Source organism: Ruditapes philippinarum, unplaced genomic scaffold (genome assembly GCF_026571515.1).
Source record: "Ruditapes philippinarum isolate M1 unplaced genomic scaffold, ASM2657151v2 ctg252_1_1_1_1, whole genome shotgun sequence".
NCBI lineage: Eukaryota > Metazoa > Mollusca > Bivalvia > Venerida > Veneridae > Ruditapes > Ruditapes philippinarum.
Genome location: NW_026859757.1, coordinates 327,598 through 355,135, shown reverse-complemented (window position 1 = coordinate 355,135; position 27,538 = coordinate 327,598). Strand labels below are relative to the sequence as shown.

The 27,538-nt window shown below is 33.1% G+C and overlaps 1 protein-coding gene across 1 annotated transcript; it reads left to right on the top strand.

Moving 5' to 3' along the window:
• On the top strand, window positions 1–26,571 carry LOC132757819 (microtubule-associated protein RP/EB family member 1-like). The gene is made up of 8 exons (XM_060749254.1): window positions 1–164; window positions 2,733–2,870; window positions 9,615–9,628; window positions 10,443–10,570; window positions 15,583–15,793; window positions 18,928–19,067; window positions 22,700–22,846; window positions 23,686–26,571. Exons 1-8 carry the CDS (start codon window positions 4–6, stop codon window positions 23,737–23,739), a joined length of 993 nt encoding a protein of 330 aa, XP_060605237.1. The 5' UTR covers window positions 1–3; the 3' UTR covers window positions 23,740–26,571.
• The last annotated feature ends 967 nt before the right edge of the window (window positions 26,572–27,538 follow it).

Here is a 27,538-nt window from a genome sequence, read left to right as displayed (position 1 = left end):
TAAATGAAGCAAAATATGTGGAAGTCTCCGTCAGATGAACGCGATAGATTGCTACGGCGACAGCGTGCCATGGAACTGTGGGGACTAGCTCGTAACTCTATGCAAACTAAATCCTACAAGTGTCCTTATCATTCGTACCAAAATGTTCATTCATGTCATCCTATGTGAGTAAAAGGATTTTATATACAGGAGAAAGTGTTGGATATATTTTCGCTGTGGAATGTGTGTTTAAGCAATATTGTCTCACCATATGTTACACAGCTCTACAGTCTAGAGTGAAGTACTTAAAATAAGCTGAATTCTTTCAATCAGTGAGGTTCTTGGAATCAGCTAAATTTTTGGAATCAGCTAAATTATTGAAATAGCTAAATGCTTGAAATATGCTTAATTATTGAAATAAGCTGTATGCTTTAAATAAGCTAAGTCTTTGAAATAAGATATATACTTAAAATAAGCTCAATGCTTGTTCAAAATAAGCTATTATGCCTAAAATAAGCTAAATGATTGGAGTAAGCTAATTGTTAGAAAAGGCTGTGATTGAATAATTTTTGGAGGTACAAAAATGAATTGATTAATTTCATTGACTCAGCATATAAAGCTTGCTTGGTCAGGCATGTTTATTTTGTCAACAGTTTCAAGTTTAATGTACAAATAGATTAAATCTAAAAAATGATTATTAAAAAAATCAGTATTTTCTGCAACACTGAATTTAAATTGTTATTTCAGTAAACAAACAATATTGCTTTGTAGGAATAATTTTATCATTTTGTGATATAATTTATGCATTTTGTTATAATTTATACAGTATGGGGAACAGTTGAGTGGCAAAAGGTAGTGTTTTTGTGCACGAAGTAGATTGTCTGGCTGGTGTCATATTTTGTCATGATAAGGGATATGGTATATCAGATATACTCCACCCTATGATTTACAATTGATTTAAACTAAACGCTAATTAAAGAGTAATTGGCATTATGCCCACTTAACATTATGCCTGAAGGAGCATTTGAAGTTGACACATTTTAAACTTGTATGTTAAAGATTATAGAAATGGAAAATAGAACTCTTAAAGAGTCAATTTAGTTTGGAACTATTGTGTAATTTTAGAGTAAAATATGCCTGGTTACGGAAAGTATGTATAAGTTCTGTGTTTAGGTTTGTTTTCGTTGACTTTCTCATGTGTTGTTGCTTTCATTTAAAAATCTATTATAATGAATAATTTGGGTGTTAACACCTTAAATGAACAATAATTGTGACTGAGTTGACAAGTTTGTTTTATCATATACACTAAGACGCAGGAGTGAAATAAAGTCATGTAATAAAAACGATATTACACTAGTGTAATAACACTTTGACGTGATGTCATTTGCGTTATATACAAACATAGTGTTAAAGCACGCTAATGTTAGCATTTCATTGTAGGTGCGTCAATGACAAATGGCTAATTTAACTGTAAACCATTCTTATTTTGTATATGTGATAAAAAGAATATATATTCGTGTAGATTCAATACCAAATTTATTGAACTTGTTGAATAAAACAATATTATGCTCTCCAGAGGCTCGCATAATATGATTTTATTCAACTCGTTCAATAAATTTAGTATTAAACCTACAGTTTGTACACCCATTCAATATCCTCTATGTATACATTAAATCTGTAATCATGTACATTCATACTATTTCTAATATTAGATGCTGAACTTTAATTAAATATCAGAGGTGGTGATAGTATTGTTATCACACTGTTTATCATGAGATAACCTTTATTGTCTGGTACATAGTACAACAATAATAACATTCCATTGATGGTATGAATAAAGTTATCTCCAAACTCACTCAGTCTCATGATTTTAGTGTTGAATCTGTTTAAATAAACTTCATTTTTTAAAGAAAGTAGTTTTTGATTGCTGCTTGGTTTTTCCTTCCATTTAGATAAAGAGCACAGGAAACAACATAGAAGTTCACATTATATCCCACAAATTATTTAGCATCAAAATTCCATGTGCGCCACTTAGTTGATAAATAGATGACATAAATTAATCTGAGAATTACTAGCAATTGAAATATGTGTAAAAAAGTAAATACCGCCTTTAAGATTTATTAAGTTGAAGATTTATTCAATGAGTTTTCATCTTTGAACTAAGTCATTTATGCTTGGAGTTTATATTGTTGTATCTTAATTTTTGAAAACTGTAAAAATGAGGAAAACACTGAAAAAGAAGTAAATTTACAGTTCATTTTATAGACACTTGTATTAGTTTTGTGTAAAAGAAAATTTGTCATTGTGAGTTATAGTCTGGAGAGATTGATGAATCATAAGTACCTGCTTCATTGATTTGTTAAAATACAATCAATGTTGATTTCTCTGAATACTTGTAGGAATAATGACTTGCCTAGATGCCATTAGTATATGGCCAGGCCAACCTGCATGCCATTACAGTCATACAAGAAACTTGTTGGTCGGCTGATCACACTTTAGACAATTTTTTTGAAATCTCTTAATTGAAAAATGGACAATTCCAAGTTGATGCTAAGACAAGTCCATTACTTAAATTCACTGAGATGAGGATAAATGTGCAACAGTGCATGGTCTTTGATGTGATTTTTTTTCTTGCAGGATTTCTGATCCATTTACACCTAATTCATTGTTATTCAACAAAATCAACTTTAAATTGGGATTTACAAGTAGATAAAAAAGAGGATACTTATGGAACTATTTTCTTGTGCTTTCAGAAATATAGAAGCAATGGCAGTGAATGTGTACAGTACGAGTTGTACACAAGATAACCTCAGTAGACATGATATTCTCACATGGGTTAATGACAGTTTACAAACTAGTTATGGTAAAATAGAAGAATTATGTACGGGTAAGTTCATTTTGCTTGCTTTGTTAGTTTTCATTAATCATTAATGCATACTGGATTATTTTACTGTTAAGCAATGTCACTTCAATTTACAAGATTATTCATCAGTGGTATTTCTTTACTAATCACGAGAACCATCTTTCATACATGATTAAAAAGATCATTAAAAACAGCTTTAATCAAATTGCATAAATAAGATTTTCAAACTGTGTATGTAGATGCACCTTGATGAGTTTTACCTGCTTCATTCATTTTCAGGTCAAATGTCAAGGTTATTTGGATATTTAATAACAGAACATTAAACTGGTTATTTTATCAAACTGCACTGACCTATGATTTTCAAACACTGTACAGTATGTAGATGTTACCATAATGAGTTCCTGTTAATTCAAAGGGCAATGTCGTTGGGATCTGTTGCAACAAAACATAAAACTGACCATAAAGTCAAAGTGTATTAACCTAGGAATTTCAAACTTTGCATGTAGATTGTACATTAGTACACTGATGAGTTCTACCAATTTTCAGGTCAAGGAAATAAAGGTCAAAGTCACTGGAACTGTAATAACTCAGTCTGCATGTCAAATTTTTTATGTCATATCGATTTTTTGCGCTTTCTCCCTTAAATTTGATACCTGATCATTTTTTAGCCCAAAAAATTTTAACAAAAGTTTTGGCCATTTTTTTAATTTTTTTTGAAAAAGGGTACACTTTATTTACATTCTTTGATACACATTCTAATTTTTTTTCCGGGGTTTTTTGCCTGGATACTGTTTCCATGTTTACGATGCAGTGAAGCAACAGAGTTACATTTTTTAAAAAATTTGGGGTTTTTATTTTTTAACCCAGATGTTATTTTTGTTCAGGTCTGCTATGTCAATTTATGGTAGTTTTTTCCTGGGAATTTTTTCCCTTGCCACACTTTTGTTTTTTCAAGATTTTAAAATCCCTTAGAGAATTTTTTTTCATTTTTAAATAATATCAAAAAGTAATTCACTCACGTAAAAAAGGTGGAAAAACTGTTAGTATTTAATAGTAAACTGTTAAAAGTCTTTCCCTAAAGCATTTTCATAAAATCTGCTTTGTGTCTATTCCAAGCTTAGCAAGGGAAAGCATAAGGTATCAGACCTCATTATACCCCCAAAAACGAAGTTTGGGGGGGTATATAGGAGTCACCCGGTGGTCGGTCGGTTGGTCGGTCGGTCCAGACGTCCGTTGCATTTTCCTTGTCCGGAGCATAACTTGAAAACTAATGGTTGGAATTCAATATAACTACATACAATGGTCAAGCACATTGAGAGGAAGTGCAGTGCACAAGAACCATAACTCTATCTTGACTAATTACAGAGTTATTGCCCTTTGTTACTTTTCCTTGTCCGGGGCATAACTTGAAAACTACTGGTTGGAATTCAAAACAACTTCATACAATTGTCAAACACAATAAGGGGAAGTGCAGTGCACAAGAACCATAACTCTATCTAAAGTAATTACAGAGTTATTGCCCTTTGTTGCTTTTCCATTGCTTTTTTTTTGTCCGTTGCATTTTCCTTGTCTGGAGCATAACTTGAAGACTAATGGTTGGAATTCAATATAACTACATACAATGGTCAAGCACATTGAGAGGAAGTGCAGTGCGTAAGAAACATAACTCTATCTTGACTAATTACAGAGTTATTGCCCTTTGTTAGCTCGACTTTTCTATGAAAAGGGGAGCTATCCTACTCGCCCCGGCGTCGGCGTTAGTGTTGGCGTCACACCTTGGTTAAGTTTTTCGTACCACCCCACTTTATTTCAGAAGTATTACAAGTATGGCTTTGAAACTTACCATACTTGTTCACCATCATAACCTCCATCTACAGACAAGAGTACATAACTCTGTCAAGGTTTTTGACAGAATTATGGCCCTTTTTTGACTTATAAAGTGTATTGAGCTTGGTTAAGTTTTTTGTACCACCTCACTTTATTTCAAAAACCATTGGAGGTATTGCTTTGAAACTGACCATACTTGTTTTACCATCACGACCTTCATCAACAGACAAAGGACATAACTCTGTCAAGGTTTTTGACAGATTATGCCCCTTTTTGACTTAGAAAATACATTGAATATGGGTAAAATCCACTTATTGCCTTAACCCTTTGAGATATTGCTTTGAAACTTTTAATGCTATTTCACATCATTACCCCCATCTGTACGCAAGAGAAGGTAACTCTGTCAAGGATTTGTTTTAAAAAATTAAGGCCTTTTTATCGACTTAGAATCTTGGTTAAGTTTTTAGTACCAGTCCACTTTTTGACTGAACTGTTTGAGATATTAATTTGAAAGTTGGAATACTTGTTTACCATCATGGTCCCAAAACATGGGCAGGAGAAGGTAATTCTGTTAAGGATTTTATTTGAATTAATGGCCCTTTTTGACTTAAAAACTCAGTTAAGATTTTCATTCTTGTCCACTTGTTGACTTAACCATTTGAGATATTACTTTGGAAAGGTTGGAGTTCTTATGTGCCATCATGAGACCCTATCTGTAAGCAAGAGAAGATAACTCTGTGAAAATGTTTCTTTGATTTGTACTTAGAAAATTCCCCTAGTTATACCCCCCAAAAACGAATGTTTGGGGGGGTATATAGGAGTCACCCTGTGGGTCGGTTGGTCGGTCGGTCGGAGCGGCCGTCGGTCGGTCGGTCGGTCGGTCCAGACGTCCGTTGCATTTTCCTTGTCCGGAGCATAACTTGAAGAAACTAAATGGTTGGAATTCAATTATAACTACATACAATGGTCAAGCACATTGAGAGGAAGTGCAGTGCACAAGAACCATAACTCTACTTGACTAATTTACAGAGTTATTGCCCTTTGTTACTTTTCCTTGTCCGGGCATAACTTGAAAAAACTACTGGTTGGAATTCAAAAACAACTTCATACAATTGTCAAGCACAATAAGGGAAAGTGCAGTGCACAAGAACCATAACTTTATCTAAAGTAATTACAGAGTTATTGCCCTTTGTTTACTTTCCATTGCTTTCTTTTGTCCGGACCATAACTTGAAAACTAATGGTTGGAATTCATTATAACTTCATACAATGGTCAAGCACATTGAGAGGAAGTGCAGTGCACAAGAACCATAACTCAATCTTGACTAATTACAGAGTTATTGCCCTTTGTTACTTTTCCCCTTGTCCGGGGCATAACTTGAAAACTACTGGTTGGAATTAAAAACAACTTCATACAATTGTCAAACACAATAAGGGGAAGTGCAGTGCACAAGAACCATAACTTTATCTAAAGTAATTACAGAGTTATTGCCCTTTGTTACTTTTCCATTGCATTCTTTTGTCCGGACTATAACTTGAAGACTAATTGTTGGAATTCATTATAACTTCATAACAATGGTCAAGCACATTGAGAGGAAGTGCAATGCTCAAGAACCATAACTCCATCTTGACTTCTTACAGAGTTACTGCCCTTTGTTACTTTTCCTTGTCCAGAGCATGACATAAAAAACTACTGGTTGGAATTCAAAACAACTTCATACAATGGTCAAGCACAATAAGGGGAAGTGCAGTGCACAAGAACCATAACTCCATCTTGACTATTTACAGAGTTATTGCCCTTTGTTACTTTTCCATTGCTTTTTTTGTCCGGAGCATAACTTGAAAGGACTAACGGTTGTAATTAAATATAACTTCATACAATGGTCAAGCACATTGAGCGGAAGTGCAGTGCACAAGAACCATAACTCCATCTTCAGTATTTACAGAGAGTTATTGCCCTTTGTTACTTTTTCCTTGTCCAGAGCATAACTTGAAAAAACTACTGTTTGGAATTCAATACAAACTTCATACAGTTGTCAAGGACATTAAAAGGAAGTGCAGTGCACAAGAGCCATTCCATTTTGACAAAATACAGAGTTACTGCCCTTTGATACTTTTCCTTGTCCGGAGCATAACTTAAAAGTACTGGTTGGAATTCAAAACAACTTCATAAAATGGTCAAGCACCAATAAGAGGAAGTGCAGTGCACAAGAACTTTAAAACTCCATCTTCAGTATTTATAGAGTTACTGCCCTTTATTCCTTTTCCTTGTCTTCTGGACTTATTACAGAGTAATTCAATAAAACTTCATTAATGGCCAACCACATGAAAGAAAATGCAACAACATACAAGAACCACAACTATCTTTAATCGCCCACAACCATAACTCTATATTTCAATTCTTTCACAAGGTATTCTGTTACTAGTAACATCCTCATTTCCGAAGCAGTCTTGTGGGGGTATTAATCACATTTAGTGATAGTTCTAGTTAAAGTCTTGTGTGCCCTTAACTGTCAAAGTTTTGTTTTATAGGCAAGCACTAAAAAAGTCGAGCGCGCTGTCCTTCTGACAGCTCTTGTTACTTTTCCTTGTCCGTGGCATAACTTGAAAACTACTGGTTGGAATTCAAAACAACTTCATACAATTGTCAAACACAATAAGGGGAAGTGCAGTGCACAAGAACCATAACTCTATCTAATGTAATTACAGAGTTATTGCCCTTTGTTGCTTTTCCATTGCCTTCTCTCTTTTTTTGTCCGGACCATAACTTGAAGACTAATGGTTGGAATTCAATATAACTACATACAATGGTCAAGCACATTGAGAGGAAGTGCAGTGCATAAGAACCATAACTCATCTAAAGGAATTACAGAGTTATTGCCCTTTATTACTTTTCCATTGCTTTCTTTTGTCCGGACCATAACTTGAAGACTAATTGTTGCAATTCATTATAACTTCATACAATGTCCAGCACATTGAGAGGAAGTGCAGTGCACAAGAACCATAACTCAATTTTGACTTATTACAGAGTTACTGCCCTTTGTTTCTTTTCCTTGTCCAGAGCATGACTTTTAAAAACTACTGGTTGGAATTCAAAACAACTTCATACAATGGCCAAGCACAATAAGGGGAAGTGCAGTGCACAAGAACCATAACTCCATCTTGACTAATTACAGAGTTATTGCCCTTTGTTATTTTTCCATTGCTTTCTTTTGTCCGGACCATAACTTGAAGACTTATTGTTGGAATTCATTATAACTTCATACAATGGTCAAGCACATTGAAGGAAGTGCAGTGCATAAGAACCATAACTCCATCTTGACTAATTACAGAGTTACTGCCCTTTGTTACTTTTCCTTGTCCAGAGCATGACTTGAAAACTACTAGTTGGAATTCAAAACAACTTCATACAATGGTCAAGCACAATAAGGGGAAGTGCAGTGCACAAGAACCATAACTCCATCTTGACTAATTACAGAGTTATTGCCCTTTGTTGCTTTTCCTTGTCCAGAGCATAACTTGAAAACTACTGTTTGGAATTCAGTACAACTTCATACAGTTGTCAAGACATTAAAAGGAAGTGCAGTGCACAAGAGCCATAACTCCATTTTGACAAAAATACAGAGTTACTGCCCTTTGATACTTTTCCTTGTCCGGAGCATAACTTAAAACGTACTGGTTGGAATTCAAAACAACTTCATACAATGGTCAAAGCACAATAAGAGGAAGTGCAGTGCACAAGAACTATAACTCTTATCTTCAGTATTTATAGAGTTATTGCCCTTTGTTTTCTTTTTCTTTGTCTTTTCTGGACTTATTACAGAGTAATTGAATTAAACTTCATCAATGGCCAACCACATTGAAAGGAAATGCAACATACATGAACCACAATTATCTTTAATTGCCCACAACCATAACTCTATGTTTCAATTCTATTAAAGGTATTCTGTTACTAGTAACATCCTCATTTCCGAAGCAGACTTGTGGGGGTATTAATCACATTTAGTGATAGTTCTAGTTAAAGATTTGATTTAAGGCAATCATTTCTTTATGTATAGATACCACAGCTAAATCAAGAGATGTGTATGATGAATTTGTAATCATATTACTGAAAAGTTTGTTGATAATGGCAAGTTACCCAGAAATATATAAATGAAATACTTCAATAAACATGTATTAGCTGAAGTACAACAATTTAGTGGATGCTTTTCATCTGAGACTTAATCCAACTTCCCAAGTTAAGAAACATGAAATTTAAGGTCTTAAATTCATAAGTATGTTCAAACCCCATCAGGGGCAAGTCATTGTTTCCTTGAGTAAGAAACTACACTAATTAGTACTGGTCCGTTTCAGAAAAGGATTCTATAGTGTTTCAATAAGCTTATAGCTTCAAACACAATCAAACTTAAACAATGTCATATAAACTATAAACTTAACTCAATTTTATATTATTTTTCTTTTCGGTATTTTGAATAAAAATAGGGAGAACAATGCATTACTTGTTAAAAATAAGTCATTATTGAATTTGAAGCATTTTTAGTCCATTACTCATGTGTTCAGAGGTAAGCTTTGGTGATTGCCTCAAGTCTGTCATATACATCATCATTACCCATACTTTTCTTAAACCTACATTCTCCAAGAATAAGTAAAATCTTCTGAACCTGATAATACAAGGATGTAACTTGTTTGCTAAAATACAAATATTTGTGACATGAAATTGTGGAATGGGTCTTAAACTGATTGTACATGTATAAATAAAGCTTTTAGTGGCCCCCACCCGATCGGAATTGTTTTGCCTACATATGTATATTTGCTATGTGCCAGTGATCAGAAGTGGAATTCTTTAGATACAAGGTCATAATGATCATTAGACGAAAATAGTTTCCTTTCATCTCTTGCTTTCTGCAATGCAACAAGATGATCTTGGTCTGCTTAAGTTACATGAGTAGGTACTGTTTCTGCCCGCAGGCTTATAGTTAATAAGGAATAGACAATTTACACAATGGAAATTATCTCAATTTATATTTCCACTTCACTTGTATAAAATGCTTTCATGAACACTTCCTGATTAATGTTTTAAAACATTTCAATTATTGCAATAGTGGATTATGTTGAAGTGTTTTATTTATCATCTGCTTGATAATATTCCCTATTTTAAGTGTCAGGCTTTAACTCTGCAGACTTAATATACTAAATGTGTGCTTAACGGGATCTTTAATATGAACTGTGACACACAGCTGGCAATAATATATTCAATACTGACAATCTTATTGGGAAATGAAGTGGTCCATTGAGTATCCTTAACATGCGTGTGAGGTTGCCAATACAAACACTAGGTCATGAATGTTTGATAGTTATATACTGTATACTACATTTGAGCCGTGTCATGACAAAACCAACATAATGGGTTTGCGACCAGCATGGATCCATACCAGCCTGCGCATCCGTGCAGTCTGATCAGGATCCATGATGTTCCCTTACCAAGTCTATTACAAGTAGAGAAACTGATAGCGAACAGCATGGATCCTGATCAGACTTCGCGGATGCGCAGGCTGGTCTGGATCCATGCTGGTCGCAAACCCATTATGTTGGTTTTGTCATGATGCGGCTCATTTATTTTCATGTTTAAAGTGACCTAAACTTTAGATTACATATGTGTGTATTAACAGTGTATTATTACTCTAAAGCTTACTGTATAGCTTAGTCAGTAACTCACTCTGTTAGTACTTATGCTTTTAATGTTCTCTACATAAAAACATGATGAAGATATAAAGTCAAAAATTTTGAATTTCCAGGCAGCTTAGTTATGAAAAAAGTAAAAATCAACACGAAACTTGAGCACGAGTTTATTCAAAATTTCAAGTTACTGCAGTCGAACTTCAACAAACTCGGAGTGGATAAGGTGAGGGGGGAAGGTGGAAACCTTCCAGACAAAAGCAACCAATCAAGAGCCTTACATGTTACCTGTGCTAATATATGTCACTCTTTGTAGAACTCCACTGGTTGTTAATGGGCTTATAAAATAGCTCACTTATCCACCTTTTCTCAATATGTTGCATTTTGTAATGATGTACAGTGATATTTATTTATATTATGTACATTTATTAAAAAGAGGGTTGGAGAAAGAATGTTAGAGGTGAGATCTATATAAGAAACAGGTAAATTACAACCAGTGGAGAAACACAAGCATGTTGGGGGTGTTGGCATGACAAGTATAGACTTTGACAAAAAAACAACATTATATAGCTATATACTTTCAGGTCATGTGTACTCCTGTATGTTCCTTCTATATATAATCATAACCATCAGTCCTCTGTCCAGCTTTGTTGTTTTTTCCTTTAATCACTTCACAATATATTCATATTGGCATTAAACTTCATCTCTTGCACAAACTTATCTAAAACTGTATACATGGAAATCTGAGTATTATATATCTTTGGAAGTAAAATGTTATGATTTGGGTGTTAAAGATACAAATTGAGTGCTCAGGTATCTGTAGTACATGTATGTTATATATAGAAGGTTACTATATAGGATTCATGCTGCATTTATACCCCTATATGCTTCATGGATTTTGATGTCTCATTGTGTTTGATAGTACAGATACAATATAGCAGAGTTTTTCTTTTCAAGAAAAGATCAGTATGGTTGTGGGAGAAATTTTTATATCAGTACGTAGACATCAGAATCCATACAATGAGTGACTAAACTTTGATGCATGCCTACTAACTACAAATATGTTTTACAGTTACTAGCATCAGTTATATTACTACAATATTGAATCAATCATAACCTTATATACTTAACAACCTTTTTCTCTTCCTTTCGTTCTTTGCAGGGTCAGTTTTGCTTAAAAAAGTGAAATTCGGTACAAATTTAGAACATGAATATATCCAGAATTTCAAGTTTCTACAATCAGCGTTCTCAAAATTAGGCGTGGACAAGGTAAGTGGAAACGGCGTGACTTTAAATGTGTCTCGATCGTGCCACTATAGCCTTTATAAATACTTTGCGTGTGTATCTCTTGAACTTATTTCAATTTCTACACATGTATTTTTGTCCATTCACAGGTTCTTGCTTGTGTATTGTGGGAAGTTTTTGTTTTTTCTTGGTCATTTATTCCCAGTTATGATATTTTATGATAATTTTGTGTATTTACACATTTACCATAGATAATTCTATTATTATCTTAAAGGGAATTAATTTATTTTTTAGTTGGTCATGGAAGTCTGAAACCTTGAACATATTTTCTTTATAAGCACTCCTTTCAAACATTATAAATTGTTGTAGATTATTAAAGAACGAAAGAAAACATATTTGTATTTGGTCATAGCTTTTTTTACAGTTCCAGAAATCCTACACTTTACAAATCTTTATACAAATGTCAGAGTAAATTTGTTGTCTCCGCTTGGTTTTTACCTTTAAATTATGATTATTCTCTACAAAAGATTTGATTTATTGTAGGCAATTTATTATTTCAAATTTTCACCATTAGTTGTAGCTCCTTTTGTATATATTGTATATCTTTGTGTACCATATGTTACACATATTTTCTAGTCAGACTGGCACACACATATGTTACTGCACACACGTTATGCTTAATTAATCTTAATTCAATCAACTACTTTCATAGTTTACATTGTTGTAGATTTTATTTTTTTATGCAGATCAATATGAAATTGTTTAGTAAGCATTTCTAGAAAACATTTGCTTCATAATGCTTTTTAGATAATTTTGAGACTTGTTATTGTAATACTAAGTACTCAATTGGAACCTTTCATTTGCTATTCTATCTAAATAGAGTATTAAGATTAAAGATTTGAGTAGAGCATTTGTGTAAGGATTATTGTTGGTGACTAATTTTGTTATAAATCATACAGTATTTGCGAACATATAAGAAGGAATATGGCCATCAAGTTTTGAATTCAACAGAACTGAAAAACAAACATAAACTGGCTGCTTTGTCAAAGAACATCAATAATGGTCAGCTCCTGACAGTACTGGTCAAATTTCCCATCCTACATAAAAATTTCCTTATACATCTGACTTTGAAAGCCTTTACATGACTTTTTCACAAGAAACATAGTATGAATTTAACAGAGTATGAATTTTTAGCAAAGCTGAACTATAACATCCTTTGATGGTCAACTTTATTTATTTCCTGATAGATAGCTTTAAGCTTTCTAGAATTATCACCAAACTTAGTAACCCTTTTTGATGGTACATTATTTATTAAGTGTGCTTATATAAATATTGCCAGCCTTTTTAAGCAGCAACTAAAACCCTACATACAGCTTTTTTTTGTCCTCTTTATCAATTTGCTCGAATAATTTTTTTTTGTTGCCCTTTCGAGGAGCTTAAAAAATCTTTAGTTAGCTGAAATATCTTTAAATGGTCCATTGATATTTCACTTTAAATGACTTCTTGTCATATTTCTTTAAGTGTGCATCTATAAATGGGCTCAGTATGAGTGTTAATAATGACCTGAGTGATCATGCTGAAATTTTCAATCCTTACAGTAGTAGAGAGACATATGATAAAATGATATTCCATTTATTTGATTTCACAACATTCAGAAATTTAACACACATGCTTAATAAATGTTATGGTGTGTGAAAAGTCAATGCTGCAGAATGATGTTTGTTGCCTGCTATACAAGTATGCCTACCCCGACTGTTGATCACAGTCTGTCAGCTTCATCACATGAATGTGTCACATAGAATGGGTCAAAATGTGTGTGCTATACTGAATATTTCAGCATGACCAATATTGATGCACATATTTAGGCCATTTATACAGGCACACTTATAAGATTTGTTTAGTGTATATACATTGAATGGTTTGGTGATGGTATGTTTATATTCTTTTAATGATATGGTGGCACTCGTTTGTTTTATTAACATTTTCAGTAGTACCTCTAATATTTTTAATTGTTTTTAATAATTACAAATATGTTTTATATATTAACACATTTTCTTTTATACATCTTAAATTACTACTACATGATGATTGATTAAGTGAAATTATCTTTTGTATAAGTTACAATTCTTTCAGGAATGTAGAATTTATATGTCCTGCAAAATTATGAATGTTTGATGGTTTTACCTAATATATGCTTGATTCTGAAATAATACAAGGTCTCGTCCAATGTTGCAATACAACTAAGTGTGTGAAAGATTTAAATTCACTATAGATGAGCTAGTCTTTATTCTATCACTTTCATCAGGTTTTTCAAAATATCTTAATCTGAATGTGAAATAACTGGTTCAGAAATTGTTTAAGATTGCCCTTTATTGAGATAGTTTGAATTAAAGTGATGATTGATATTTAACCAAGATGTGTGAAGAAAATTTCTTATTAAGAAAGCTATTTTATAATGTTACTTATATGACTTTTTTTCCAAGTGTTAATTTTATCAACCAAATGACAGATAATTACATGTAAGTAAACTATGTAAATAGGAAATGGTGAATGTGCTTTAAAATTTAGATGAATCAGTACTAAGTTTACAATGGAAAAGTTCATCTAATCAATACAATTAAGTGATAATGTTTGCCAAAGAATGCTGTCTACGTAAGTTTATGAATGGCCAGTATTCAAGTAATCTTATCTTTAATATTGATAGATTCTACTCCCTATTATAACTGTACAAATGTCTGAACTTATCAAAGGAATAAGCCAGTATGTTGCCCAGCTGATGTTACTAGTGTTGAGATATGGTGCACAAAACTTACTAGGATAAATATTAGCATAGTACCAATGTTTATGATAGGATGTTGTTTTTATCGGAAGAAATTTAAATATTAGAAATCTTACACATAGTACTATATTCTGGTTGAATTCTGTTAACCACTTGTCTGTTTTAAAGTTTTAATGATAATTATTCTCCATCAGCATGTATATCATTTTCATTTTCAACTACATTGATGATTTGGTGTTTCGTTATGTATGGTTTTGTTAATTCATATATGACTTGTTTTTATGATGATTGATTTTATTTTTGATAGATCAGTTGTTTGAAGAATCACTGTAACATTGTCATTACTCATAAACAGTGTACATTTAAATATAAATCATATCTAACACAGGAATGTTTACCATAATACCATTTTCTGGAATCGGTTATTAATAACTTCATGTAGATGCTATAATAGATGGTCTATGTTTGGCCATGGTCAGCCTACACATTCTTCATTCTTCAAGTCTGCTTGATTTTGATATTAATCTATCTTCAATGGACGATTACATGGCAAAATTTAGAAGAATAAAGATTAAAAAGTCTTTCAAATGAGTTAATTGAGCATCCTTGGCCAAGTGGTTACGGATGTTGTCATAGGTGAATTATGGTTAGAAAATTTGTTATTCTGATAACTCGACATAAGTTATTTTCTTTGCAATTAAAAGATTAAGGTAACATAATAAGTTCAAAAATTAATTTGGCAGCAAACTGTTATGGTAACAATTCCTTGTACTCATTGTTTGCCACCAGTATATAACCAGTACAGCCTGCACTTCCAGTCAATCTGACCAGGCTCTATACTGTTGCTAACTAACTTCAATATTTCATTGTTATATCCCCTAGTTCCAAAAATGGAACCTGGACCAGTCCCTTTGTTTGATACTACTGTTAGAATTAAGCTTTGAAGTTTAATGCACACCAATGATGCCAATATATTAGATTGAATTTTTATGTACATGTTTTTGTTTTCTTTAATGAGAATTAAATGAGAAGTACTTTCGAAAAAGAAAAAAGGGACATTGTAAAAATATTTTGATAATTTTTTTTTTCCTAAATGCATGATTAAAATGTTCCATAAAATGATATTTTTTCTCCTAATTATTGAATTTTAGAGCACTTGTTTTTTTAGCAGAACTATAGCTTATTTTGAGGAAAGATTGCTATTTGTTTTTCAGATGATACCAGTAGAAAAATTGGTAAAAGGTAAATTTCAAGACAATTTTGAGTTTGTTCAATGGTTCAAGAGGTTTTTTGATGCTAACTATCAAGGTCAGGAATATGACGCTGTAGGCGCCCGAGACGGACAATCACTAGGCTCATCTAGTAAAGCTGCTCCTAAAAAAAAGCCACAAGTAGTGTCTCAACTTGCAAAAGGTGGAACAAAAGGTAAATGTTTTGGTCACATATTTGTGTCTCCTGCTACAAAGTAATGGCAACATAAAGGGATCACTTCTCTGTTGTCTGTCTGTGCGTCCATCAGTCAAAACACTCAATACAACTGCTTAAGCTTTGTAGGTATTGTAATTTAGGTTTTCTAATGAAAGCTTAAAGAATGCAATCATACCTCCTCTAAACGAAATTGTAAGTTCATGTAACATAAAACTTTTCAAGATGTTTATAGAGTGACTGCAGTAAATTGGTATGATTACTTTTGAGCATCATGAATTCAGTTATTTAAGGGGGTTAGTCTAGGTCAGTTTTCTTTAATTGTTCAGCAATTTTTTTTGTGTTGCCTCTACGGAGTAGTGGCGACATATAGGGATCACTTCTCCGTCGTCTGTCTGTCCGTCCCTCACAAAACTTGTCCGGACTACTCCTCATAAACTACTGGTGCAATTTCATCCAAACTTTACAAGAATGATCAGTACCAAGTCTAGTTGTGCATATTGTCAGCATTTTCCGGTTCAATGATTTTTGTCAGAGTTATGGCCCTTTAATAATTTTTATTTTTAAAGTTTGTCCGGACTACTTCTCTTATACCACTAATGTAATTTCAATGAAACTTTACAGGATTGATCTGTAGCTCAAGTCCTTGCGCATATTGCATGGGTTTTCTGGTTGAATGATTTTTGGCCGAGTTATTGCCCTTTGATAAAAAGGTGTTTTTTTCTGTGTGTTGCCAGATACACAAAAGCTTGTCCGGACTACTCCTCATAAACTACTGGTGCAATTTTATCCAAACATTACAGGAATGATCAGTACCAAGTCTAGTTGTGCACTGTCTGTCTGTCTGTCCGTCTGTCACAAAACTTGTCCCAACATGAAATTGGCCATCATGAGGCGACACATGTGATCACTGATCGCTCTTGTTATCAAAATTGTGTTGTATTTTTACTTTTGACAAGATTTAATTTTGGTAAGCTTAGATATAACTAGATCACAATGTCAAATTCATGAAAACAATGCAATCCTTCTAGAAGTCACTGTTAGGTTTGGATTTTATAAATTTTTGTATGTCTGAGTGTATGTTTCAATAACTTTGAGCAAGTAGACTGAGGTGAAATATCATGGCCCCTTAGATACAACCCCCTGTTTAACAAAGTTGTAAGGTGGGTATACTGACAACAGTGTGTCCATCTGGCAGTCTGCTTGTCCACCAGACATCGGGTTTTGCTTGTCTTGGGCTAATCTCAAAAAGTATTGGTGATATCAACCAGAAACTTCATAGATGGGTAAATCTAAATGAGGAGAAGTGCATTTCCCAAGAATCATTAGTTACCTTTATTAAATTTTGAGTTACTGCCCTTTCTTTTAATTTCCATACTTAATTTTATCTAGAGCATAACATTTAATATATCAGCATGAAACTTCTTTCACAAAGTGGCATGTCAGGATATTTGTGTCAGGATAGTGGCAATGTGAATTAGATTATTTACTAAAATGTATTTTTGTGTGAAGTGATTGATATGAAAATACATTTTCAAGAGATATAGTCTTTTAATTCATTACATGAAGAAGATACCCAGTTATCTCAGGGCTTCAGGCTGAGGAAGCAGCCTCTCCCCGGGAAAAAATAAAATGGTATTTTTATAAAAGGGAAAGAAAAAACATGCTGTCAATTCAATTTTTGGGGAAAAACTGCATTATTTCAAACAATTATTCTTTAGGGCAGCTGCCCTTAAACTGCCCCTTCTATAGAAATAAAAAAAAGCCCTTTGTAATAATCTCGGTGGTTTTATTGTTTTGCCAACTATTCCTGGAATAATGCATGTAAGGGTCTTCTTCCATAAAAATGGAAAATGGCCATAAGCATATTTGTGACTAAAAACTCAGTAAAGAAATTGTTTTATTACATGCTTTTCGGTGGTTTATAGAAATATATCAGTGATATAAAACTGGTAATTTCACTGTTTGAAACAGTGAAATTACCACTTTGATAATTTCACTGTTTTGAATTTAAGCCCCTTACGTTGTTTCAGTGAAATACCAGCGTGCACAGTACTGGGTACCAACTTAATGACGTGACGTCGTCAATGACGTCACGTTGTATTATAATTTGGCGCGCTTTTCATTCAGTATTAGATTTAATGTCTTTTTAAAACGTTTATTTGCATATAATGAAAAGAAAATTTGTTTAGTTTAGTGTAAGATCGAAATATATTTCACCTTGTGAACACCAAAAGTTCATATTTCACTCGTGGCTGCGCCACTCGTGAAATATACCTTTTGGTGCTCACTCGGTGAAATATATTCCGATCTTACACTGAACTAAAAAAATATCCTCTATTTAATTTAAGCTTTTCAGTGGATTACTGATTTATCCGTGAAAATTATATTTGATAATATCACAGTGAAAATTATCAAAATATAATTTCACACTTTTCTATGACGAAACTACTTTTTTAAGATTTTCCCCATGTGGTACCTCAATTTTATTTTTGCTGACAATTCTGACAATGTCAGGCTGTTTAAAGAAAAGCAAAGCTGAAATTAATAAATAACTTAAATGTCAAAAGTAATAAAAAGAAGAAAACTTACTTCTATTCATTCAAATTCCAATCACCAAATTTCGTCTCTAAATTTCTTTGTTTCATTTTTACAGTCTGAAAAATACATTCCTTCCACATGCAAAACTGCTCTTGATGACATTTGGGCATATTAATGGTTGGACTTTTTCTACTACAAGAATTGTTTGTTTTTATTATTAAAACAAGCGATCATTCATATTTTTTTTAATAAAATGAATAATATCACCGTCAGTTAACTATTTTTTCAGCTCAAGACTTCTTGTATTTAATGAGAAATTCCGACTTAATGGGGCTCTCAATGGGGAAAACAGATTTTAATATTAACTTTAATATAATGGAAATTTCGTTTTAACTTGTTTTTAAGCATAAAATAAAAAAAAAATTTGTTTTGTTGTTGTGTAAGATGTAATTATATTTCATCTTGTGAACTTTAAAAACAGTATTCTCACGAGTGGCGACGCCACTCATGAGAATACTGTTTTTAAAGCCCACTCGATGAAATAAAATTTCATCTTACACACAAGCAAACAAATATCCTCTATATATTATCAGTGACAGCAAGCAGTAAAACAACAACTACTCAGAGAAGTCCAGCTGCACCACAGCGGGCACCTGCTGCCAATAAACCCACAGCCGTTATCGGTCATCAAGCTTCAGGAGATTCGGCTAAAATTCACGCTTTAGAAACTCAGGTAACATAGTTATGCAGTGTTCAAATTTTTCATGTATATTTTAAACTCACTAAAACATCATATGCCAATTACTGATGAGATTTACAGAAATAATACTTTGAAAATTCCATTTCAAATTGTTTGACAAATTCTATTGCTGATAGAAAAGAAAACATTAATAGCATATGTCTAAAATACTGATAGTCAGATTTCAATTGAATTTCACAGGAATGATCTTAAAGTGACTGTTTTCAAAGTTTGTATAAATATTATAGACATGTTTCATATAAAAACAGGCTGATATGGGCTATGGTATTTTTTTTTTTATCCCCCGCCGATGGAATCGGGAGGGGATATAGTTTTGGCGTTGTTCGTCCGTCCATCCATCCGTCCGTCCGAATTTCGTTTCCAGAGTAGTTCTCTGCAACTACTGGCTGGAATTCAACGAAACTTTATAGGAATCATCAATATCATGAGGAGATGCGCATATCGTCAGCTTGTTCCGGTCCGACCCTTTAACTCAAGAGTTATGGCCCTTTATTAGTCCCCTACCGGTTTACCGGAGGGGACTTTAGGTTTACCCTCTGTCCGTCCGTCCGTCTGTCAGTCCGTCCGTCCACAAAACTGGATCCCGCGATAACTTGAAAAGTACTGAAAATATTTTTAAGAAACTTGGTATATGGATAGATGGCAGTATGGAGATTATGCACATCTTTTTCTTTACTTCCTATGTTGAAAATTCTGGTTGCTATGGCAACAAATAGGCTGAAAATATGGCAAATTTTACACATAAACTGGATCCCACGATAACGCAAAAAGTACTGGAAATATTTTTATGAAACTTGACATATGAGTAGATGGCAGTCTTGAGATTATGCACGTCTTTTTCTTTTCTTCTTATGATGAAAATTCTGGTTGCTATGGCAACAAATAGGCTGAAAATATGGCAAATTTTACACATAAACTGGATCCAGTGATAACGCAAAAAGAACTGGAAAGTACTGAAAATATTTTTATGAAACTTGGTATATGGATAGATGGCAGTCTTGAGATTATGCACGTTTTTTTTTTACTTCCTATGTTGAAAATTCTGGTTGCTATGGCAACAAATAGGCTGAAAATATGGCAAATTTTACACATAAACTGGATCCCATGATAATGCAAAAAGTACTGGAAATATTTTTATGAAACTTGACATATGAGTAGACGGCAGTCTTGAGATTATGCACGTCTTTTTCTTTTCTTCCTATGATGAAAATTCTGGTTGCTATGGCAACAAATAGGCTGAAAATATGGCAAATTTTACACATAAACTGGATCCAGTGATAATGCAAAAAGAACTGGAAATATTTTTATGAAACTTTACATATAGGTAGATGGCAGTCTTGAGATTATGCACGTCTTTTTCTTTTCTTCCTATGTTGAAAATTCTGGTTGCTATGGCAACACATAGACTGAAAATATGGCAAATTTTACACAAAACTCAAAAAGTACTAGAAATATTTTTATGAAACTTGACATATTGGTAGATAGCAGTCTTGAGATTATGCATGTCTTATCTGTTCTTCCTATTTTGAAAAAATATCAGTTGCCTTGGCAACAAATAGGCTTAAAACATGGCAAATATAACAATATTTGTGATTAGTCAAAAAGAGCTGAAAATTTTTATGAAATTGCATCTTTAATTCAAGAGTTATCTCCTCTTTAAGAATTTTGCTTTTAAAATGTTATATTTTGGTAACAAGGATGTTTCAAATATTAACTTTAGAGTGTCCTTCAGTCCGTCTGTCTGTCTGTTCATAAAAACTGTTTCCTGTGATCACTTTTAAAGAACTTTTCCAACAAATTAAAAACACACAAAAATTGAAACACTAGTGAATGGCCAATGGCCCTTCAGAATGTTGATGGGGTTCTAACCGGTAGGGGACTTATGGATTGCTTGCAATACTATGATAATTGCTTGTTAGTTATGTAGTATGCATATAGAGTAAAAATCGTTTCCGGAGTAGTTCTCTGCAACTACTGGCTGGAATTCAACGAAACTTTATGGGAATCATCAATATCAAGAGGAGATGGGCATATCGTCGGCTTGTTCCGGTCAGACACTTTAACTCAGAGTTATGGCCCTTGATTAGTTATGAAGTATGCATATAGAGTAAAAATCGTTTCCGCACTACTTCTCTGCAACTACTGGCTGGAATCCAACGAAACTTTATGGGAACCTTCAATACCAAGAGGAGATGCCCATATCATCGGCTTGTTCCGGTCAGACACTTTAACTCAGAGTTATGGCCCTTGATTAGTTATGCAATATGCATATGGAGTAAAAATCGTTTCCTCGCTACTTCTCTGCAACTACCGGCTGGAATTCAACGAAACTTTATGGGAACCTTCAATACCAAGAGGAAATGCGCATATCGTCAGCTTGTTCCGGTCAGACACTTTAACTCAGAGTTATGGCCCTTGATTAGTTATGCAATATGCATATGGAGTAAAAATCGTTTCCGGAGTAGTTCTCTGCAACTACTGGCTGGAATTCAAGGAAACTTTATGGGAATCATCAATATCAAGAGGAGATGTGCATATCGTCGGCTTGTTCCGGTCAGACACTTTAACTCAGAGTTATGGCCCTTGATTAGTTATGCAATATGCATATGGAGTAAAAATCGTTTCCGCACTCCTTCTCTGCAACTACTGGCTGGAATTCAACGAAACTTTATGGGAACCTTCAATACCAAGAGGAGATGCGCATATCATCGGCTTGTTCCGGTCAGACACTTTAACTCAGAGTTATGGCCCTTGATTAGTTATGCAGTATCCATATAGAAAAATATTTGTTTCCTCGCTACTTCTCTGCTACTACTGGCTGGAATTCAATGAAACTTTATGGGATACTAAGAGGAGATGTGCATATAGTCGCCTTGTTCCGGTCAGTTACTTATAACTCAGATTTATGGCCCTTGATTAGTTATGTAGTATGCATACATCTCATTGGCATTTCCAGATTTTACTATTTAACACAAAGTTATGGCTCTGTTATTGCCCTGAATATTTATCAAGTTCAAAGAATATTACTTATTATGCCATGATTAATATATAAATAAAGCCTTATGTCTTCAGTTGTTGTGTTAATAATAACCAGTACTCGGCGGGGGATATAAATTCAACGAATTTGCTTGTTCCATTAGAGAAAGGGACTGACATTTTCAAATATCCTCTTTAAAAAAAAATTGTCAAGACTGATGTTGAGTAAACTGTGCAGAGTTGTTCCTTTTCAAACCTGAAGCCATAATTGTTGAAAGAAAATTTAGTAACTTCTTTTGTGCTGAGAAATGATCATCTGACTTTATCTTTAACCTGCAAAATTTCTAAAATGGACTTTTCCAACATTCAATTTTGGAACTGTCCATTATCAACTTTGAGAGTATCGAGATAAAAAATTAAAGTTAGTCAGCCAACAATATAGAGAGCTTGGTCACACTGCACAGATATGCTGGCTGGCCTGGCTCTATTCTGGTGGCATATCACTGAATCACTTTCGTTCGTTAATAGCAACATGTCAGTCATTTTATCGAAATAGATCAATTTATGTTTGACTTATAAGGAAAACAAGGAATAAATACAGAATATAATGTTTATTCTTGTGTTGACAGTTAAATGAGTTGCGGTTTACTGTGGAAGGATTAGAGAAGGAGCGAGATTTTTACTTTGGTAAACTAAGAGATATAGAGATTATATGTCAAGAAGATGAGAGCTCGGATTCTAACAAACGCATTATGGAAATTTTATATGCAACTGAAGTAAGTGATGGCTTATTTATCAATCCACATTTACCTTTTGTCACTCTAAATTTTTGTAGCGGACTTGCCTACTAGAATTTTCTGTGGTTTAATTTAAGATATCTTAAAATGAATATGTTAAAACTAAGCAAACTGCAGTATATAGACTGCCCATCAATATAAGAGATATTATAGATTCTTGTACCCATGAGGAATATAATCAACTAAGCTTTATAGTACCGGTATCTCTTTCTTACAAACATTTGTATATAATCATTTCAGTCTTGTATTGTGCACAAAATATACATATGGAATGTATAGAAAATAATGGAATGAGCTTATTGAATATAAAACTAAAGACATGTCATGTTTCTGGAGACGAAAAAAGTTTTCACTGCTTTGTCAGCATTTTAAGCTTGACTATTTGAAGAATCGGGAGAGCTGTTGTACTCCCTTGCAAGTTGGTATCTCCAACACTACAGAAGGGAATGGGATGAAAAAACTGCACACACGTATTTGAGAGCGTAGTAAGAGGTCATTGTCCTAGGCCAATAATTCTAACATGGATTTTGACAGAATTATATCCCTCTTTAAACTTCAAAAATTCTTCCATTATTTACTATTAAGCACTGAGAATAGTCAAGCACGCTGTCCTACCAACAGTTCTTATTGTACAGACAAAACAAAGTACTTTAAAAGATATAAAATGTTTGAATCTTGGCCATGTTAAACTAAAGAGAAATACATTTCATATCAGTTTGCCTTAGCTATATTCTCTATGGAAAGGACTGTGTTGTTTTAGTGTTGATATATTCTATATTTCATAGCCTCATGTTATATATAATTTTATATTTTAACAGGATGGTTTTGCTCCACCAGAAGAAGATGCTAATGGTGAAGAAGAAGAATATTAGTATCCACTATGTTTGTGTCTGTTCTTATTTCCATCTGTCTGTCCGACCCACTTACTCCACCGCAATCTGGAAGGATTTGTTCAAAATATACACTAAAGTTACTGTAGAGCTTTAGGTTAACATGCAGTTGGATAAGAGAGTAAAATTGTTTAAACAATCAGTTTAGTTGATAGCGTGGACTTCGAATTTTTTTGAAAATATAGCTTAAAAAAGTGGTTATACCAAGAATGAAGGAAAGAACATTTGGCTGAAATGTAATGGATTGCTTATGAGAGTTTCTTGAGCTGTCAGACATGTTTTAATGATGAATTTTACTTTATTTTCTCCTTGTAATTTTGAGAACTGATCATTTGTTATAAACATGTATAGAGGATGAGACAACAATTGGTGAATATATACAAATATAACATAAATGTTTGCTAACCTAGAGGGATCTGATAGTGCCAGTGTTTACATGTGTATGTCAGCAGTACAATATATAATAATATGAAAAAACACTATATGTTACAGATATTTTCTAGCTATTTATTTGTATATTTTGAGTTAAGTGCTTCAAGAAATGTTAAATTTCGGGTAGTTTTGTATACATAGAAATTTTGTTAAATGTTAATTTGATATCTAATAGCTTTCAAGCAATGTATTATATAATAACCGATTTCTGTTGCTTTTTTTTTCAATTCAACAATTGGAGCTTAAACCCCATGGAATAAACCATGTCACTGCTGATCCCCAAATGCTTACGTAAAAGCTGTTTGTAAGAAAGTGATTATAAATGTTCACAGTTTTTGGATGTTCCGTGGTCAACATGTTTTATACATTACACCTTGACATTGTTGGACATACAAGGCTTTTATCATGTAGGAATGTTATCTTATCTGTGTCATACAGTTGACTTTCTGTATATACATCAATGCCAAAATTCCTCCTCCTTATAACATTATTTTCAATCTGTCTCTGTTTGTTTTGATAATTTTCTACTTCATAAATTTGTGGAGAATTACCATTGAAAACATTGTCTGAGAATAATACTCTGAAAACTTGTAATCTTGTATCATGACAGTCATAGATGCTATGTATAACCATGGAGACACAGAAATGGAAGACATTGTACCAGATCTGATCATTTTAAGTGCTATTGTTCATTATATGTGCATGAGCTCTTTTTAAATATACCCCACCCCTCTCTCCCACCAGTGCATGTACTGACCATTGCTTTATTCTACAGACCATAGTCAAAGTGCTTTAATACTTCATCAGTCCTGCTAGTTTTGCTACTTCCTCTTTTGTCCAATAATCTGGACAAAAACAATGTTACATGATTGATCTTGTTTTGTATAAATCTTACTTGTCACTGATTTCTTTGTCTGTCCCTCTTACCCATATTTCTTGATTTGGTAGCCAATTTTTTCGTATTTCGTATTATCCATGATGAAATATGACCTTCCCATACATAGATACAGGACTATTAGCTGTAGTTGCTCACAGGTACTGAATCTAATTGTATTACAGACAAGAGTTAACTATAATTAATGTGTCCATGGTAATCAGGGTATAACATGTCTATACAAGTAAAAATAAACTAGATTATTTGAGAAAAAATTTAGACTGTTTTCTTGAACTTGCACTTGATTATAGCTGTATTTTGCTATTTAACAATAAAGTTATATTTTTTTCTTTTTGGATATTGAACTGTTGAGACTTTCTCTGTTTTGTTTTGGGAATTGGTGATTATTTGAAGCATGCATAAATGCATTCTTTATTAAGTTGTGCTTTCTTCAGTCGGGAATAATGCGTTTTATATTGCTCTTCAAAGTAGAAAATATAGAAAAATAACAATACATTATATATACATGTATCACAGCTCACCATGTTTAAATGTAAATTTTTAATGTTTCTTGTTAAGAATTATGTTTGTATACAATATTCATTGTAAGCTTGAATGTGGACATGTCAACACCATTTATATATAAATGTTAGATCTATTTATTTCAATAAATGTATTATATATATACTAGTGTCATCACTGATGAAATGCTTACCTCCTTTTTTTCGACTTTATTTGCAGAGCCTATATAAGATTATTTTTTTTCTTATTTTTAACAAGTGTTCATAATCATTTATTTCTACAGTGAAAAGAATAATCTACTTAAGCAGGTTTTATGATGTTAGACAAGTTTAAAGGTTACAGTAACAAGTGAGAATCTCAATTGTTGAAATATGAGAATATATGATACAAATGTTTATACTTATAATTAAAATTTTGAATTGTTAATTAACAAAACTGTATCTGTAAATGAGTATGAAACAGTAAACAAAATATGCTTGTACATCAACCTCCATTTATTTTAGCAATAACGCTGTCATTAAATGAATAGAAGGTAGTGTGAATTTTCTATTTTATTTTATACTTTTTTTTCTTACTGTCATAATTATTGTCCATGTTCTATTCAAAAATGTAAGATCGAATATAAAATTTTATTACACCACTTTTGTAACAAAAAGATTAATATCCAGGTTGATTAATTTGGTAATCAGAACTTTAATTATCAGAGAAAACTTTTACAGTCATAAAATAACTTGTGTACAGATATTTGTTTTTCTTTCATAAAATACATTTTCATTTCAGTACAAAGTTATACATGTGTTAGATATTGTGACTTTTAAACACAAACCAATAAATGTTGCACCTGTTGTTTTTTTACATTATTTATTACAAACTCAGTTGTGCTCTGCAAGTTTAAGCTGTATTTTGCACCAAATCAATCATCAGTTTGTATTTGTTATAATTAATTAGAGTTCATGTTACAATGATAATACATTTGCATAATTCTTTGTTGGTGTTCTTTATTTTCCTTGAATGATTTTAAGTTCTCTGTTAGTGTAATGGAGAACAGAGGTACAGGTGAACTTCATGATAATCTTGTACAACATTTATCTCCCCTAAAACAAGTCCCCTAATCCACTTTAAACATGCTCAGAAGAACTATTTTGTTGTACTTGTGCACTGATGAAAGAATAATGATTTGACCCTTTACAATTTTACTTCAAAGCTGCCTTGATTGGTCCTCTCTCCTATATTCTTCATAAAAATTCAGATATCACAGAGCAATTTTCCTTCAAATTATGGACAAATGATTAACAAACTTGATTTATACATTAATACGTCTTTATTTTATGGAAATTGCTATGTAGAAGTCGACAGGATTTTAGAAAGAATATCATTTTAAACAACTTATACTACTCAAAGTTTGCTTAGCCTCAAGTTTTCCACATATCGTGCATTCTACATCTTATAATGTAATGTATCGGGAGTGTACCCTGTGTCCACATAACCTTTAATGACAGGCCATTTCCACAAACAAGGTGACCCTGTATTTTGATAGTCTATTAGGCACAGCATACACATACCGACAGGTTGAGGGTGTTCATTCTTCATTTTCCATTTAAATATTGAACATTTAAGATTGCATAATGGCGAATGCAAATGTTAGAAGGCATTTATCAAAACAGAGTTGTGGCGGGCAGTTGTTATGGTGGAGCAAGGGGTGAGATTGGTTTGGTGTGAAGCATCTGTTATTACCCAAGCCTGTGCAAGGTTACAACAGCATGGTACACCTGCTAGACGAGATGTTGGTGACAAGGGTGACTACTGAGGCTGAGGACCATTGTCTGGTCATCTAGGTACGAAGAAACCGTTTTTCAACTGCAACCCAACTTCGTTCTGACCTTCCAAATGCTTCACGAGTGCGTGTGTCAACACAAACCATACGTACACCTTTGCATGAAAGTGGTCGGCGAT

Bases quoted from the DNA above. Each gene is read 5' to 3' on its own strand.
- LOC132757819 (XM_060749254.1), top strand. From the start codon at position 4: ATGAAGCAAAATATGTGGAAGTCTCCGTCAGATGAACGCGATAGATTG. The intron at 165-2,732 runs GTGAGTAAAAGG...TTGTGCTTTCAG, and splicing joins GTTCATTCATGTCATCCTAT to AAATATAGAAGCAATGGCAG. The intron at 15,794-18,927 runs GTAAATGTTTTG...ATATATTATCAG, and splicing joins TGCAAAAGGTGGAACAAAAG to TGACAGCAAGCAGTAAAACA.